At 55.4% G+C, this 16,052-nt stretch overlaps 1 protein-coding gene across 1 annotated transcript; it reads left to right on the forward strand.

The window, feature by feature from the left end:
- The first annotated feature begins 1,910 nt into the window (after positions 1-1,910).
- Positions 1,911-15,670, forward strand: LOC141108845 (rho-related GTP-binding protein RhoG-like). Its single transcript, XM_073600808.1, has 2 exons — positions 1,911-2,056; positions 9,943-15,670. Exon 2 carries the CDS (start codon positions 9,963-9,965, stop codon positions 10,536-10,538), a length of 576 nt encoding a protein of 191 aa, XP_073456909.1. The 5' UTR covers positions 1,911-2,056; positions 9,943-9,962; the 3' UTR covers positions 10,539-15,670.
- The last annotated feature ends 382 nt before the right edge of the window (positions 15,671-16,052 follow it).

A 16,052-nucleotide genomic window follows, 5' to 3' on the forward strand; every position in this document is an offset into this window, starting at 1 on the left:
CCCCTCCCCCACAACACAAATCCCCCTGAATCACCACTCCTAGCACCCCCCCTCAAATTTCCCCTCCTAGAACAATGATTTTCCCCTACTGCCCCCCCCCCCCCATGCCTCCTCCCAGCACAGTTACCCTCCCCCCTCAATCTTCTTTGCGGTGCCGCCTCTCCTCATATGATACCACAGTGCCCAGGGCAGCCGCACCCCACCCCCCGCCCACCCGCCCACCCCCTGTCCCGGGCATGATGAACTGTGTCTGTGTCTCTCCCTCCAGCAACTCTTTATATATACAATGTATACAGGAGGGGGCGGAGCTCTTATTATATCATTATATATACAATGTATACAGTAGGGGGCGGAGCTCTTATTATATCATTATATATACAATGTATACAGGAGGGGGCGGAGCTCTTATTATATCATTATATATACAATGTATACAGGAGGGGGCGGAGCTCTTATATCATTATATATACAATGTATACAGGAGGGGGCGGAGCTCTTATTATATCATTATATATACAATGTATACAGGAGGGGGCGGGGCTCTTATTATATCATTATATATACAATGTATACAGGAGGGGGCGGAGCTCTTATTATATCATTATATATACAATGTATACAGGAGGGGGCGGAGCTCTTATTATATCATTATATATACAATGTATACAGGAGGGGGCGGGGCTCTTATTATATCATTATATATACATTGTATACAGGAGGGGGCGGAGCTCTTATATCATTATATATACAATGTATACAGGAGGGGGCGGAGCTCTTATATCATTATATATACAATGTATACAGGAGGGGGCGGAGCTCTTATATCATTATATATACAATGTATACAGGAGGGGGCGGGGCTCTTATTATATCATTATATATACATTGTATACAGGAGGGGGCGGAGCTCTTATTTCATAATATATACAATGTATACAGGAGGGGGCGGAGCTCTTATTATATCATTATATATACAATCTATACAGGAGGGGGCGGAGCTCTTATTATATCATTATATATACAATGTATACAGGAGGGGGCGGAGCTCTTATTATATCATTATATATACATTGTATACAGGAGGGGGCGGAGCTCTTATATCATTATATATACAATGTATACAGGAGGGGGCGGGGCTCTTATTATATCATTATATATACATTGTATACAGGAGGGGGCGGAGCTCTTATATCATTATATATACAATGTATACAGGAGGGGGCGGGGCTCTTATTATATCATTATATATACAATGTATACAGGAGGGGGCGGAGCTCTTATTATATCATTATATATACATTGTATACAGGAGGGGGCGGAGCTCTTATTTCATAATATATACAATGTATACAGGAGGGGGCGGAGCTCTTATTATATCATTATATATACAATCTATACAGGAGGGGGCGGAGCTCTTATTATATCATTATATATACAATGTATACAGGAGGGGGCGGAGCTCTTATTATATCATTATATATACATTGTATACAGGAGGGGGCGGAGCTCTTATTATATCATTATATATACAATGTATACAGGAGGGGGCGGGGCTCTTATTATATCATTATATATACAATGTATACAGGAGGGGGCGGAGCTCTTATTATATCATTATATATACAATGTATACAGGAGGGGGTGGAGCTCATATCATTATATATACATTGTATACAGGAGGGGGCGGAGCTCTTATTTCATAATATATACAATGTATACAGGAGGGGGCGGGGCTCTTATTATATCATTATATATACAATGTATACAGGAGGGGGCGGAGCTCTTATTATATCATTATATATACAATGTATAGGAGGGGGCGGGCTGGGTAGAGATGTTCGGGCTCCTGTTTGATTGGCTCCCCGGGAAGGTCCCGCCTCTCTCATAGACTCTGATTGGAGTGTGGTATCGTAGCGCCCTCTGGCGGTGGCGGTGTACAATGCACCTCGTACTACATCCCCCACAATGCAGCGCGGTGGGCGGGACGGAAGTGGAGTTCGGAGCGATACAGGAAGTGAGCGGAGATCAGGAAGAGCCGGGAGACGGAGGAGGCTGGGTGAGGAGGGGCCCCGGGGGGGTGAGGGGAGCCGGGATGGGGCCAGAGGAGACCCCGGAGATCTTCTGAATGAGATTTACTAACAACCCGCCCCCAGAGACCCCCTCCAATCACACAACTCATTGTGTACCGGGGGGGAGGGGGAGCGACTACTTCTCCCCTTCCCCTCACTTCCTGTGTCCCCACCACAGAGATCCCCCATCACTTCCTGTCCCCCCACCACAGAGATCCCCCCCCTCACTTCCTGTCCCTGTGTCCCCACCACAGAGATCCCCCTTCACTTCCTGTCCCTGTGTCCCCACCACAGAGATCCCCCTTCACTTCCTGTCCCTGTGTCCCCACCACAGAGATCCCCCCCTCACTTCCTGTCCCTGTGTCCCCACCACAGAGATCCCCCTTCACTTCCTGTCCCTGTGTCCCCACCACAGAGATCCCCCTTCACTTCCTGTCCCTGTGTCCCCACCACAGAGATCCCCCCCTCACTTCCTGTCCCTGTGTCCCCACCACAGAGATCCCCCCCTCACTTCCTGTCCCTGTGTCCCCACCACAGAGATCCCCCTTCACTTCCTGTCCCTGTGTCCCCATCACAGAGATCCCCCCTCACTTCCTGTCCCTATCACAGAGATCCCCTCTCACAGATCATCCATCACTTCCTGTTCCTGTGTCCCCACCACAGAGATCCCCCCTCACTTCCTGTTCCTGTGTCCCCACCACAGAGATCCCCCCTCACTTCCTGTCCCTGTGTCCCCACCACAGAGATCCCCCCTCACTTCCTGTCCCTGTGTCCCCACCACAGAGATCCCCCCTCACTTCCTGTCCCTGTGTCCCCACCACAGAGATCCCCCCCCTTACTTCCTGTCCCTGTGTCCCCACCAGAGATCCCCCATCACTTCCTGTCCCTGTGTCCCCACCACAGAGATCCCCCCCTCACTTCCTGTCCCTGTGTCCCCATCACAGAGATCCCCCCCTCACTTCCTGTCCCTGTGTCCCCACCACAGAGATCCCCCCTCACTTCCTGTCCCTGTGTCCCCACCACAGAGATCCCCCCCTCACTTCCTGTCCCTGTGTCCCCACCACAGAGATCCCCCCTCACTTCCTGTCCCTGTGTCCCCACCACAGAGATCCCCCCTCACTTCCTGTCCCTGTATCCCCACCACAGAGATCCCCCTTCACTTCCTGTCCCTGTGTCCCCACCACAGAGATCCCCCTCACTTCCTGTCCCTGTGTCCCCACCACAGAGATCCCCCCCCTCACTTCCTGTCCCTGTGTCCCCACCACAGAAATCCCCCCCTCACTTCCTGTCCCTGTGTCCCCACCACAGAGATCCCCCCTCACTTCCTGTCCCTGTGTCCCCACCACAGAGATCCCCCCCTCACTTCCTGTCCCTGTGTCCCCACCACAGAGATCCCCCCCCTCACTTCCTGTCCCTGTGTCCCCACCACAGAGATCCCCCCCCTCACTTCCTGTCCCTGTGTCCCCACCACAGAGATCCCCCCCTCACTTCCTGTCCCTGTGTCCCCACCACAGAGATCCCCCCTCACTTCCTGTCCCTGTGTCCCCACCACAGAGATCCCCCCTCACTTCCTGTCCCTGTGTCCCCACCACAGAGATCCCCCCCTCACTTCCTGTCCCTGTGTCCCCACCACAGAGATCCCCCCCTCACTTCCTGTCCCTGTGTCCCCACCACAGAGATCCCCCCTCACTTCCTGTCCCTGTGTCCCCATCACAGAGATCCCCCCTCACTTCCTGTCCCTGTGTCCCCATTACAGAGATCCCCCCTCACAGATCATCCATCACTTCCTGTCCCTGTGTCCCCACCACAGAGATCCCCCCTCACTTCCTGTCCCTGTGTCCCCACCACAGAGATCCCCCCTCACTTCCTGTCCCTGTATCCCCACCACAGAGATCCCCCTTCACTTCCTGTCCCTGTGTCCCCACCACAGAGATCCCCCTCACTTCCTGTCCCTGTGTCCCCACCACAGAGATCCCCCCCTCACTTCCTGTCCCTGTGTCCCCATCACAGAGATCCCCCCTCACTTCCTGTCCCTGTATCCCCACCACAGAGATCCCCCTTCACTTCCTGTCCCTGTATCCCCACCACAGAGATCCCCCTTCACTTCCTGTCCCTGTGTCCCCACCACAGAGATCCCCCTCACTTCCTGTCCCTGTGTCCCCACCACAGAGATCCCCCCCCTCACTTCCTGTTCCTGTGTCCCCATCACAGAGATCCCCTCTCACAGATCATCCATCACTTCCTGTTCCTGTGTCCCCACCACAGAGATCCCCCCTCACTTCCTGTCCCTGTGTCCCCACCACAGAGATCCCCCCTCACTTCCTGTCCCTGTGTCCCCACCACAGAGATCCCCCCTCACTTCCTGTCCCTGTGTCCCCACCACAGAGATCCCCCCCCTTACTTCCTGTCCCTGTGTCCCCACCAGAGATCCCCCATCACTTCCTGTCCCTGTGTCCCCATCACAGAGATCCCCCCCTCACTTCCTGTCCCTGTGTCCCCACCACAGAGATCCCCCCCTCACTTCCTGTCCCTGTGTCCCCACCACAGAGATCCCCCCCTCACTTCCTGTCCCTGTGTCCCCACCACAGAGATCCCCCCTCACTTCCTGTCCCTGTGTCCCCACCACAGAGATCCCCCCTCACTTCCTGTCCCTGTGTCCCCACCACAGAGATCCCCCCTCACTTCCTGTCCCTGTGTCCCCACCACAGAGATTCCCCCCTCACTTCCTGTCCGTGTCCCCACCACAGAGATCCCCCCCCTCACTTCCTGTCCCTGTGTCCCCACCACAGAGATCCCCCCTCACTTCCTGTCCCTGTGTCCCCACCACAGAGATCCCCCCCTCACTTCCTGTCCCTGTGTCCCCACCACAGAGATTCCCCCCTCACTTCCTGTCCGTGTCCCCACCACAGAGATTCCCCCCTCACTTCCTGTCCGTGTCCCCACCACAGAGATCCCCCCCTCACTTCCTGTCCCCACCACAGAGATCCCCCCCCTCACTTCCTGTCCCTGTGTCCCCACCACAGAGATCCCCCCCTCACTTCCTGTCCCTGTGTCCCCACCACAGAGATTCCCCCCTCACTTCCTGTCCGTGTCCCCACCACAGAGATTCCCCCCTCACTTCCTGTCCGTGTCCCCACCACAGAGATTCCCCCCTCACTTCCTGTCCGTGTCCCCACCACAGAGATCCCCCCCTCACTTCCTGTCCCCACCACAGAGATCCCCCCTCACTTCACTTCCTGTCCCTGTGTCCCCACCACAGAGATTCCCCCCCTCACTTCCTGTCCCTGTGTCCCTATTACAGAGATCCCCCCTCACTTCCTGTCCCTGTGTCCCCACCACAGAGATCCCCCCTCACTTCACTTCCTGTCCCCGTGTCCCCACCACAGAGATCCCCCCCCTCACTTCCTGTCCCTGTGTCCCCACCACAGAGATCCCCCCTCACTTCCTGTCCCTGTGTCCCCACCACAGAGATCCCCCCTCACTTCCTGTCCCTGTGTCCCCACCACAGAGATCCCCCCTCACTTCCTGTCCCTGTGTCCCCACCACAGAGATCCCCCCCTCACTTCCTGTCCCTGTGTCCCCACCACAGAGATCCCCCCCCTCACTTCCTGTCCCTGTGTCCCAACCACAGAGATCCCCCCTCACTTCCTGTCCCTGTGTCCCCACCACAGAGATCCCCCCCTCACTTCCTGTCCCTGTGTCCCCACCACAGAGATCCCCCCCTCACTTCCTGTCCCTGTGTCCCCACCACAGAGATCCCCCCCTCACTTCCTGTCCCTGTGTCCCCACCACAGAGATCCCCCCCCTCACTTCCTGTCCCTGTGTCCCCACCACAGAGATCCCCCCCTCACTTCCTGTCCCTGTGTCCCCACCACAGAGATCCCCCCCTCACTTCCTGTCCCTGTGTCCCCATCACAGAGATCCCCCCCTCACTTCCTGTCCCTGTGTCCCCATCACAGAGATCCCCCCTCACTTCCTGTCCCTGTGTCCCCATTACAGAGATCCCCCCTCACAGATCATCCATCACTTCCTGTCCCTGTGTCCCCACCACAGAGATCCCCCCTCACTTCCTGTCCCTGTGTCCCCACCACAGAGATCCCCCCTCACTTCCTGTCCCTGTATCCCCACCACAGAGACCCCCCCTCACTTCCTGTCCCTGTGTCCCCACCACAGAGATCCCCCCTCACTTCCTGTCCCTGTGTCCCCACCACAGAGATCCCCCCTCACTTCCTGTCCCTGTGTCCCCACCACAGAGACCCCCCCTCACTTCCTGTCCCTGTGTCCCCACCACAGAGATCCCCCCTCACTTCCTGTCCCTGTGTCCCCACCACAGAGATCCCCCCTCACTTCCTGTCCCTGTGTCCCCACCACAGAGATCCCCCCCTCACTTCCTGTCCCTGTGTCCCCACCACAGAGATCCCCCATCACTTCCTGTCCCTGTGTCCCCATCACAGAGATCCCCCCCTCACTTCCTGTCCCTGTGTCCCCATCACAGAGATCCTCCCCTCACTTCCTGTCCCTGTGTCCAATCCCCCCCCCTCACTTCCTGTCCCTGTGTCCCCATCACAGAGATCCCCCCTCACTTCCTGTCCCTGTGTCCCCCTTCACTTCCTGTCCCTGTGTCCCCATCACAGAGATCCCCCTTCACTTCCTGTCCCTGTGTCCCCTACACAGAGATCCCCCTTCACTTCCTGTCCCTGTGTCCCCTACACAGAGATCCCCCTTCACTTCCTGTCCCTGTGTCCCCTATACAGAGATCCCCCTCACTTCCTGTCCCTGTGTCCCCACCTCAGAGATCCCCCCCCTCACTTCCTGTCCCTGTGTCCCTACCTCAGAGATCCCCCCTCACTTCCTGTCCCTGTGTCACCACCACAGAGATCCCCCCTCACTTCCTGTCCCTGTGTCCCCACCACAGAGATCCCCCCTCACTTCCTGTCCCTGTGTCACCACCACAGAGATCCCCCCTCACTTCCTGTCCCTGTGTCCTCACCACAGAGATCCCCCCTCACTTCCTGTCCCTGTGTCCCCACCACAAAGATCCCCCCCTCACTTCCTGTCCCTGTGTCCCCACCACAGAGATCCCCCCTCACTTCCTGTCCCTGTGTCCCCACCACAGAGATCCCCCCTCACTTCCTGTCCCTGTGTCCCCACCACAGAGATCCCCCCTCACTTCCTGTCCCTGTGTCCCCATCACGTTAATCCCCCCCCTCATCACTTCCTGTCCCTCTGTCCCCATCACAGTAACCCCCCCTCATCACTTCCTGTCCCTCTGTCCCCATCACAGTAATCCCCCCCCCTCATCACTTCCTGTCCCTGTGTCCCCATCACGTTAACCCCCCCCTCATCACTTCCTGTCCCTGTGTCCCCATCACAGTAACCCCCCTCATCACTTTCTGTCCCTCTGTCCCCATCACAGTAACCCCCCCTCATCACTTCCTGTCCCTGTGTCCCCATCACATTAATCCCCCCCCTCATCACTTCCTGTCCCTGTGTCCCCATCACAGTAATCCCCCCCATCACTTCCTGTCCCTGTGTCCCCATCACAGTATTCCCCCCCATCACTTCCTGTCCCTGTGTCCCCATCACAGTAATCCCCCCCCTCATCACTTCCTGTCCCTGTGTCCCCATCGCAGTGATCCCTCCCCCATCACTTCCTGTCCCTGTGTCCCCATCGCAGTGATCCCCCCCATCACTTCCTGTCCCTGTGTCCCCATCGCAGTGATCCCCCCTCATCACTTCCTGTCCCTGTGTCCCCATCGCAGTGATCCCCCCCTCATCAGATCACTTCCCTCCATCTGATATCCTTCTGCACTTTTGGCCGTTCCTGATTAGTAATCCTCTATGGCCGGAGACAACGAGGGATCTTCAGAATCCGGTGCCCAGAGATATGTGGAATCCGGTTCTGTGGATCTCCGGGAGGGGTCTGTGGAATCCGGTTCTGTGGATCTCCGGGAGGGGTCTGTGGAATCCGGTTCTGTGGATCTCCGGGAGGGGTCTGTGGAATCCGGTTCTGTGGATCTCCGGAAGGGGTCTGTGGAATCCGGTTCTGTGGATCTCCGGGAGGGATCTGTGGAATCTAGTTCTGTGGATCCCCGGAGTGCCGGGCTATGGGGACCCATTTGATTCTAGGGATCCCTGGGAACTGGGTTCCCGCCAGGCACTGGATCAGTAGACGGCTCTTAGTCTTGGGTGACGTTCCCGGTGGGGGTGTGGTCCGATCTTTAGTCTTGGGTGACGTTCCCGGTGGGGGTGTGGTCCGATCTTTAGTCTTGGGTGACGTTCCCGGTGGGGGTGTGGTCCGATCTTTAGTCTTGGGTGACGTCCCCGGTGGGGGTGTGGTCTGATCTTTAGTCTTGGGTGACGTTCCCAGTGGGGGTGTGGTCTGATCTTTAGTCTTGGTTGATGTTCCCGGTGGGGGTGTGGTCTGATCTTTAGTCTTCGGTGACGTTCCCGGTGGGGGTGTGGTCTGATCTTTAGTCTTGGGTGACGTTCCCGGTGGAGGTGTGGTCCGATCTTTAGTCTTGGGTGACGTTCCCGGTGGGGGTGTGGTCCGATCTTTAGTCTTGGGTGACGTCCCCGGTGGGGGTGTGGTCTGATCTTTAGTCTTGGGTGACGTTCCCGGTGGGGGTGTGGTCTGATCTTTAGTCTTGGTTGACGTTCCCGGTGGAGGTGTGGTCCGATCTTTAGTCTTGGTTGACGTTCCCGGTGGGGGTGTGGTCTGATCTTTAGTCTTGGGTGACGTTCCCGGTGGAGGTGTGGTCCGATCTTTAGTCTTGGGTGACGTTCCCGGTGGAGGTGTGGTCTGATCTTTAGTCTTGGGTGACGTTCTCGGTGGAGGTGTGGTCTGATCTTTAGTCTTGGGTGACATTCCCGGTGGAGGTGTGGTCTGATCTTTAGTCTTGGGTGACGTTCCCAGTGGGGGTGTGGTCTGATCTTTAGTCTTGGGTGACGTTCCCGGTGGAGGTGTGGTCTGATCTTTAGTCTTGGGTGACGTTCCCGGTGGGGGTGTGGTCCGATCTTTAGTCTTGGGTGACGTCCCCGGTGGGGGTGTGGTCTGATCTTTAGTCTTGGGTGACGTTCCCGGTGGGGGTGTGGTCTGATCTTTAGTCTTGGGTGACGTTCCCGGTGGAGGTGTGGTCTGATCTTTAGTCTTGGGTGACGTTCCCGGTGGGGGTGTGGTCTGATCTTTAGTCTTGGGTGACGTTCCCGGTGGGGGTGTGGTCTGATCTTTAGTTTTGGGTGACGTTCCCGGTGGGGGTGTGGTCTGATCTTTAGTCTTGGGTGACGTTCCCGGTGGAGGTGTGGTCTGATCTTTAGTCTTGGGTGACGTTCCCGGTGGGGGTGTGGTCTGATCTTTAGTCTTGGGTGACGTTCCCGGTGGGGGTGTGGTCTGATCTTTAGTTTTGGGTGACGTTCCCGGTGGGGGTGTGGTCTGATCTTTAGTTTTGGGTGACGTTCCCGGTGGGGTTGTGGTCTGATCTTTAGTCTTGGGTGACGTTCCCGGTGGGGGTGTGGTCTGATCTTTAGTCTTGGGTGACGTTCCCGGTGGAGGTGTGGTCCGATCTTTAGTCTTGGGTGACGTTCCCGGTGGGGGTGTGGTCTGATCTTTAGTCTTGGGTGACGTTCCCGGTGGGGGTGTGGTCTGATCTTTAGTCTTGGGTGACGTTCCCGGTGGGGGTGTGGTCTGATCTTTAGTTTTGGGTGACGTTCCCGGTGGGGGTGTGGTCTGATCTTCTAGTGAGACGTTACATATTAACCAAATTGTTAAGGTGCCTTTGTGAACTCCTCCCCCGTGTGTCCTCTCACCATAAACTCGTTACTTTGTATTCCTCTGGATTCTTGGTGGTAACGTTTCTTCTTCTGGATCCCTCAGGTTGCCGGACTTCATGAAGAATGCAGACTATTAAGTGTGTAGTGGTCGGTGACGGAGCAGTTGGGAAGACCTGCCTTCTGATCAGTTACACCACCAATGCCTTCCCGGAGGAGTACATCCCCACCGTCTTCGACAATTACAGCGCCCAGATGACGGTGGACGGGCGAACGGTCAGCCTGAACTTATGGGACACGGCCGGTCAGGAGGAATATGACCGCCTGCGCACCTTGTCCTACCCTCAGACCAACGTCTTCATCATCTGCTTCTCCATCGGCAGCCCGTCTTCCCACGCCAACGTCCGACATAAGTGGCACCCGGAGGTCTCCCACCACTGCCCCAACGTTCCCGTCTTACTGGTGGGCACCAAGCGGGATCTCCGGAACGACGCAGAGACTATAAAGAAGCTGAAGGAGCAGAGCCTGGCCCCCACCACCCCCCAGCAAGGCTCCTCGCTGGCCAGGCAGATCGGGGCCGTCAAGTACATGGAGTGCTCCGCCCTTCACCAGGAAGGGGTGAGGGAAGTGTTCGCCGAGGCCGTCCGCGCCGTTCTTAATCCCGTGACCAAGAAAACCCCGAAGAAGTGCGTTCTGTTATAGGGGTGACCGATTCCTGAAGAAAATTTTTGGGGGGAGGTTTTTTTTAGCACATGGTCTTGGGCGACGCCCCCTTTTTATCCTCAGCTTGCACTAATGGCTCGTGGTTTGGGTTGTACGGAGTCATGGCGCTTTATCGCTTTCCTGACATGGAACGCCAGAGACAAGGCCGCGGCGTGCCACAAGACTCCTCCCTCCTTGCTTCTACCGGCCTTGCACTTTGGACTGTCACGGTTCTTCTATGTTTTGCTGCCACAGATTGGAAAGATGCTTTTTTTGGGGGAGGGGGGGAGGGGGAGGGGAAAGAGTCTAATATTTTATACTACTTTTCTTACTTTACCACTATTCAAGCTTCACGGTGCAATGATCGCAGAGAAAACGCCAAACCTCAGACTCGGCTGAAATCCGGTAAAACACTGTTACCTGTGGAGAGGAGGGGGCCGTCCTTCACCCTTCCGGGGGCGGAGCCTCCGTCTAGCCATAATACTCAGGGTTTAATATTTAACGGTTGCAAAAACAGACTTGCTTTGTTCAAATTACTATGCAGATCCCTTCGAGGGAAGCCGGGGCCCAAAGGAAGAAAAGAAACATCAGTGCAATGGGAGGGACTTCCCCCTCCCAGGCCACGCCTTAGAAACGCGTCAGCCCCAGTACTAAGAGCCTTAGAAACGCGTCAACCAGGCCCTAATTGTAATGGAGTATGATTGGATCCCCCTGTCCTTATATGCCCCCCCCCCCCCCCCAAACATGGACGACCACGGAGATCCAAAAATCAGACAGATCTATTAAGATCAATCTAATATAACTACTGCTTACCACATACCATATACTGACATGTTGGGATCCCCGAAGTAGTCCAGTCTGGGGGTGATCCTGGGATCCCCGGTGTAGTCCAGTCTGGGGGTGATCCTGGGATCCCGGGGGTAGTCCAGTCTGGGGGTGATCTTGGGATCCCGGGGGTAGTCCAGTCTGGGGGTGGTCCTGGGATCCCCGGGGGTAGTCCAGTCTGGGGGTGATATTGGGATCCTGGGGTTAGTCCAGTCTTGGGATGATCTTGGGATCCCGGGGGTAGTCCAGTCTTGGGATGATCTTGGGATCCCAGGGGTAGTCCAGTCTTGGGATGATCTTGGGATCCCGGGGGTAGTCCAGTCTTGGGATGATCTTGGGATCCCGGGGGTAGTCCAGTCTTGGGATGATCTTGGGATCCCGGGGGTAGTCCAGTCTTGGGATGATCTTGGGATCCCGGGGGTAGTCCAGTCTTGGGGTGATCTTGGGATCCCCGGTGGGTAGTCCAGTCTTGGGATGATCTTGGGATCCCGGGGGTAGTCCAGTCTTGGGGTGATCTTGGGATCCCCGGTGGGTAGTCCAGTCTTGGGGTGATCTTGGGATCCCCGGTGGGTAGTCCAGTCTGGGGGTGATCTTGGGATCCCCGGTGGGTAATCCAGTCTGGGGGTGATCTTGGGATCCCCGGTGGGTAGTCCAGTCTGGGGGTGATCTTGGGATCCCCGGTGGGTAGTCCAGTCTGGGGGTGATCTTGGGATCCCCGGGGGTAGTCCAGTCTGGGGGTGATCTTGGGATCCCGGGGGTAGTCCAGTCTTGGGATGATCTTGGGATCCTGGGGGTAGTCCAGTCTGGGGGTGATCTTGGGATCCCCGGTGGGTAGTCCAGTCTGGGGGTGATCTTGGGATCCCCGGGGGTAGTCCAGTCTGGGGGTGATCTTGGGATCCCCGGGGGTAGTCCAGTCTGGGGGTGATCTTGGGAGTCTGAGGGTATTCCAGCCTGGGGGGGCGGTCTTGAAATCCCAGGGGTAGTCCAGTCTGGGTGTCATCATCTTTGCTTTGCTGACCTTGTTTGATGGGCGGGTATATATGGATGGGGGATCCAATCATGCTTGGCTTTGGCGGAGGCAGGGATTGGTTGGAATGGATCAGCGTTTGGTCTGTACTCGCTGTATTGGGAGAGTGCCGGCCGGTCACTGTTACATTTAGGAGGAAGTGTTTCATTACCCCCCACCTACAAGCTGTGGTCTCTGGTCCCTGCAGGACACAATACTGAGGCAGAGGTTGTTGGGAGGAACCATTGTGGCCAGCGGGGGGGGGGGGGATAAGCTATTGTAGCGCCGGAGCCAAAGTGGAACTAAATGCATCAATTCAACAGCTTCCCAAAAACGGTTACATTGAAGCCACGCTGTGAACAATGGACAGTTGCGTCTGCTCTCAGCTGAACCGCCCACATGTGCAGCACCATGGCAACTGAGGCTAAGATGGTGGCTTCCGGGGCTGTAAAGGAGAGGAGGGTTTGGTTCCACTTTAAGTTTGATCTCCAGCTTTAGGAGGCGGCTCTCTGTCATACAGGAGGAGGGGAAGGGGGTCCCTGATGTGTAACATGATGAGAGGGCCACAGGCTTGTAACGAGTATAAAGTTTTATTGTTTTGGATAAGAGATCAAATAAATAACTCCAACGCGTTTCAGCGGATCAGGACTTCATCAGGGCTGGTGGTAACGGTCAGTGGTCTGACAGTCATTGTGGGACCTGATGAAGTCCCTGAAACGCGTTGGAGTTTTTTTTCTTTATCTCGTACCCAAAACAAGAAAACTTTATACTTGTCACAGACCTGTGGCTCCCTTGGGCACACCTGGAGGTGTCAGTGCGGGGGTGGGCAGGTTCAGCCCATCCCCCCCCCCCCTGCTGGATGAGTGAGTAGAATGCTGTGACTCAACCCCCCCCCCCCCTTCGAGAATGGACGCCGTTGTGTGGGCTCCTCCCCCTCCATGAATGATGCCGTATTCCGCCTCCCGATATCCCAGAATGCTTTTCTTCCTTTTGGCCGGCTTCCCTTCACCTGGTGCTTAGCCGGCGCGCTTCTACAACCAGCAGAACGGGTGATGTGACCGCGCTGTCCGCTTCTCCCCCCTCCCCCGCTCCAGACAAAGTGCCTGAGAACTCTGTGTATGTCAGCGACTTTTTATAGCCGAATAAATTCCGCAGATGTAAAATTTTATGTATTTTATGAAAAAAAAACAAACTCTGTATTCTGTAAATTCCTTTATTGTGTGATAACGGTAACTATGGTAATAACGGTAACTATGGTACTGGCCGACCCGCCTCTGTCCTCTCTTACCAAAGACCAAGCTGGGGAGCTGCCAGCAGAGGGTGGGACTACAGCGACCAGCATGCCCTGACTGAGATCTATGTCGGGGGGGGGGCACACGGGGGGCTGTTAGTCAGGTGACATTCAGTGGGTGGGACTACAGAGACCAGCATGCCCTGACTGAGATCTATGTTGGCGGGGGGCTGTTAGTCGGGGGATGGATAATATGGGGGGCTGATCACAGGTTCAGTGTCTCCTCGAATATCTTCCCCCTTTGAACACAACTCTCTGTACAGTTATCATGTGGCCTTAAAGAGAACCCGCCTCTAAAACTGCAGCCAAAGGCCCAGAAAGCCCAGGATTGGTCGCTTGTAATGTGCCTCTGAACTGACTACCCCGGGAGGAGTCCATTTCCTGTCATAGCCCCTCCTCTTCTGGGAGTGTCTTATTACTATCTGTGCTGGCAAAGTTCCTTCCCACCGTACATATCATGGCTCCTCCTTCCCACCGTACATATCATGGCCCCTCCTTCCCACCGTACATATCATGGCCCCTCCTTCCCACCGTACATATCATGGCCCCTCCTTCCCACCGTACATATCATGGCCCCTCCTTCCCACCGTACATATCATGGCCCCTCCTCTTCTGGGAGTGTCTTATTGCTATCTGTGCTGGCCAAGCTCCTTCCCACCGTACATATCATGGCCCCTCCTCTTCTGGGAGTGTCTTATTACTATCTGTGCTGGCCACGCTGCTTCCCACCATACATATCATAGCCCCTCCTCTTCTGGGAGTGTCTATTTCCCCCCTCGGTGCTGTCCCAGCTCCTCTGTCCCTCCCCTCTATATGGCTGGCAGCGGAGAAGCAAAGGGGAATACTATAGAACCCTGTGGCCCTCTTGTTACTGGCTGTGCATCCTTTTACAGGCCATAATAATCAGTAGCTGTAATGTCAGTGACCTCTAGCAGTCTCGTGTTGCATGACCCCAGTCTCTGAGCCCCCCAAATACCTCATAAACTGACTGCTATAGAGTGTCAGCTCTGGGGCTGCTGACATCACATCCAAGATGGCGGCACCCAGCAGCATTCTCAGGGCTTCTCCAGGTAGATGCAATACGTTTGATGTGCCTGAATGTCAGAGAGGAGATTGTTGGTGGTGATTAAGGAGCTTCCTGACATGCTCTGTATCTTCAGGTATATCGTCCACCTTTCCCTGACATTCTGGGGCTGTGCTGTGATTGGTGGGCACTGCACCACTTATTGGAAGGGACTTTAGGTCAGGGGGGAACTAGTGGTGATTGGTGGGGACTACACCATTTCTTAGAGGGGACTGTGGTTCATATGGGACTATGGTGGTGACTGGTGGGCACGATGGGTGAGCACTATGGTGGCATCTGGTGGGCATGATGGTGGAAACTGGTGGGCACGATGGTGGTGACCGGTGGACACTATGCTGGCGACTGGTGAGCACTATGCTGGCGACTGGGGAGCACTATAGGTGGGCATTATGATGGCGACCGGTGGGTACTATGGGTGAGCACTATGGTGGTGATCGGTGGGTACTATGGGTGAGCACTATGGTGGTGATCGGTGGGTACTATGGGTGAGCACTATGGTGGTGATCGGTGGGTAGTATGGGTGAGCACTATGGTGGTGATCGGTGGGTACTATGGGTAAGCACTATGGTGGTGATCGGTGGGTACTATGGTGGTGATCGTGGGGACTGCACCACTTATTGGAAGGGTCGGTGGAGGTCTGACATTCCTGCACCGGTTTTGGATGAACTGAAGATTTCCTGTAGACACACTGACTGTCCCTGAGTCATAGTCCCAATATACGGCAGGTCTCTGGATTGGCATACCACGCTCCAGCTACGGGAGGAGACATTCGGTGTGCTCTCACCCAGGCCTGGTCATACAACAGAAAGGTCTATTTTTGTGCTAGAACTAAATCTCTAATTCCATGGCATATCTGTTAGTTACATTCAATTAACATTTTATATTTATTTAAAGGAATCCTAATAAATGGTACTTTGGATACTGGACCGTCCTTCGTGTGTCTCCATCATTTCATGGTGTAAATGGGGCGATGTGCTGGGCTGGGATTGAGGTGGCTCCATCATTTCATGGTGTGAATGGGGCGGTGTGCTGGGATTGAGGCGGTTCCATCATTTCATGGTGTGAATGGGGCGGTGTGCTGGGATTGAGGTGGCTCCATCATTTCATGGTGTGAATGGGGCGGTGTGCTGGGATTGAGGTGGCTCCATCATGTCATGGTGTGAATGGGGCGGTGGGCTGGGATTGAGGTGGCTCCATCATTTCATGGTGTGAATGGGGCGGTGTGCTGGGATTGAGGTGCCTCCATCATTTCATGGTGTGAATGGGGCGGTGGGCTGGGATTGAGGTGGCTCCATCATTTCATGGTGT

This window comes from Aquarana catesbeiana, linkage group LG09 (assembly GCF_042186555.1).
Source record: "Aquarana catesbeiana isolate 2022-GZ linkage group LG09, ASM4218655v1, whole genome shotgun sequence".
In the NCBI taxonomy this organism is placed as follows: domain Eukaryota; kingdom Metazoa; phylum Chordata; class Amphibia; order Anura; family Ranidae; genus Aquarana; species Aquarana catesbeiana.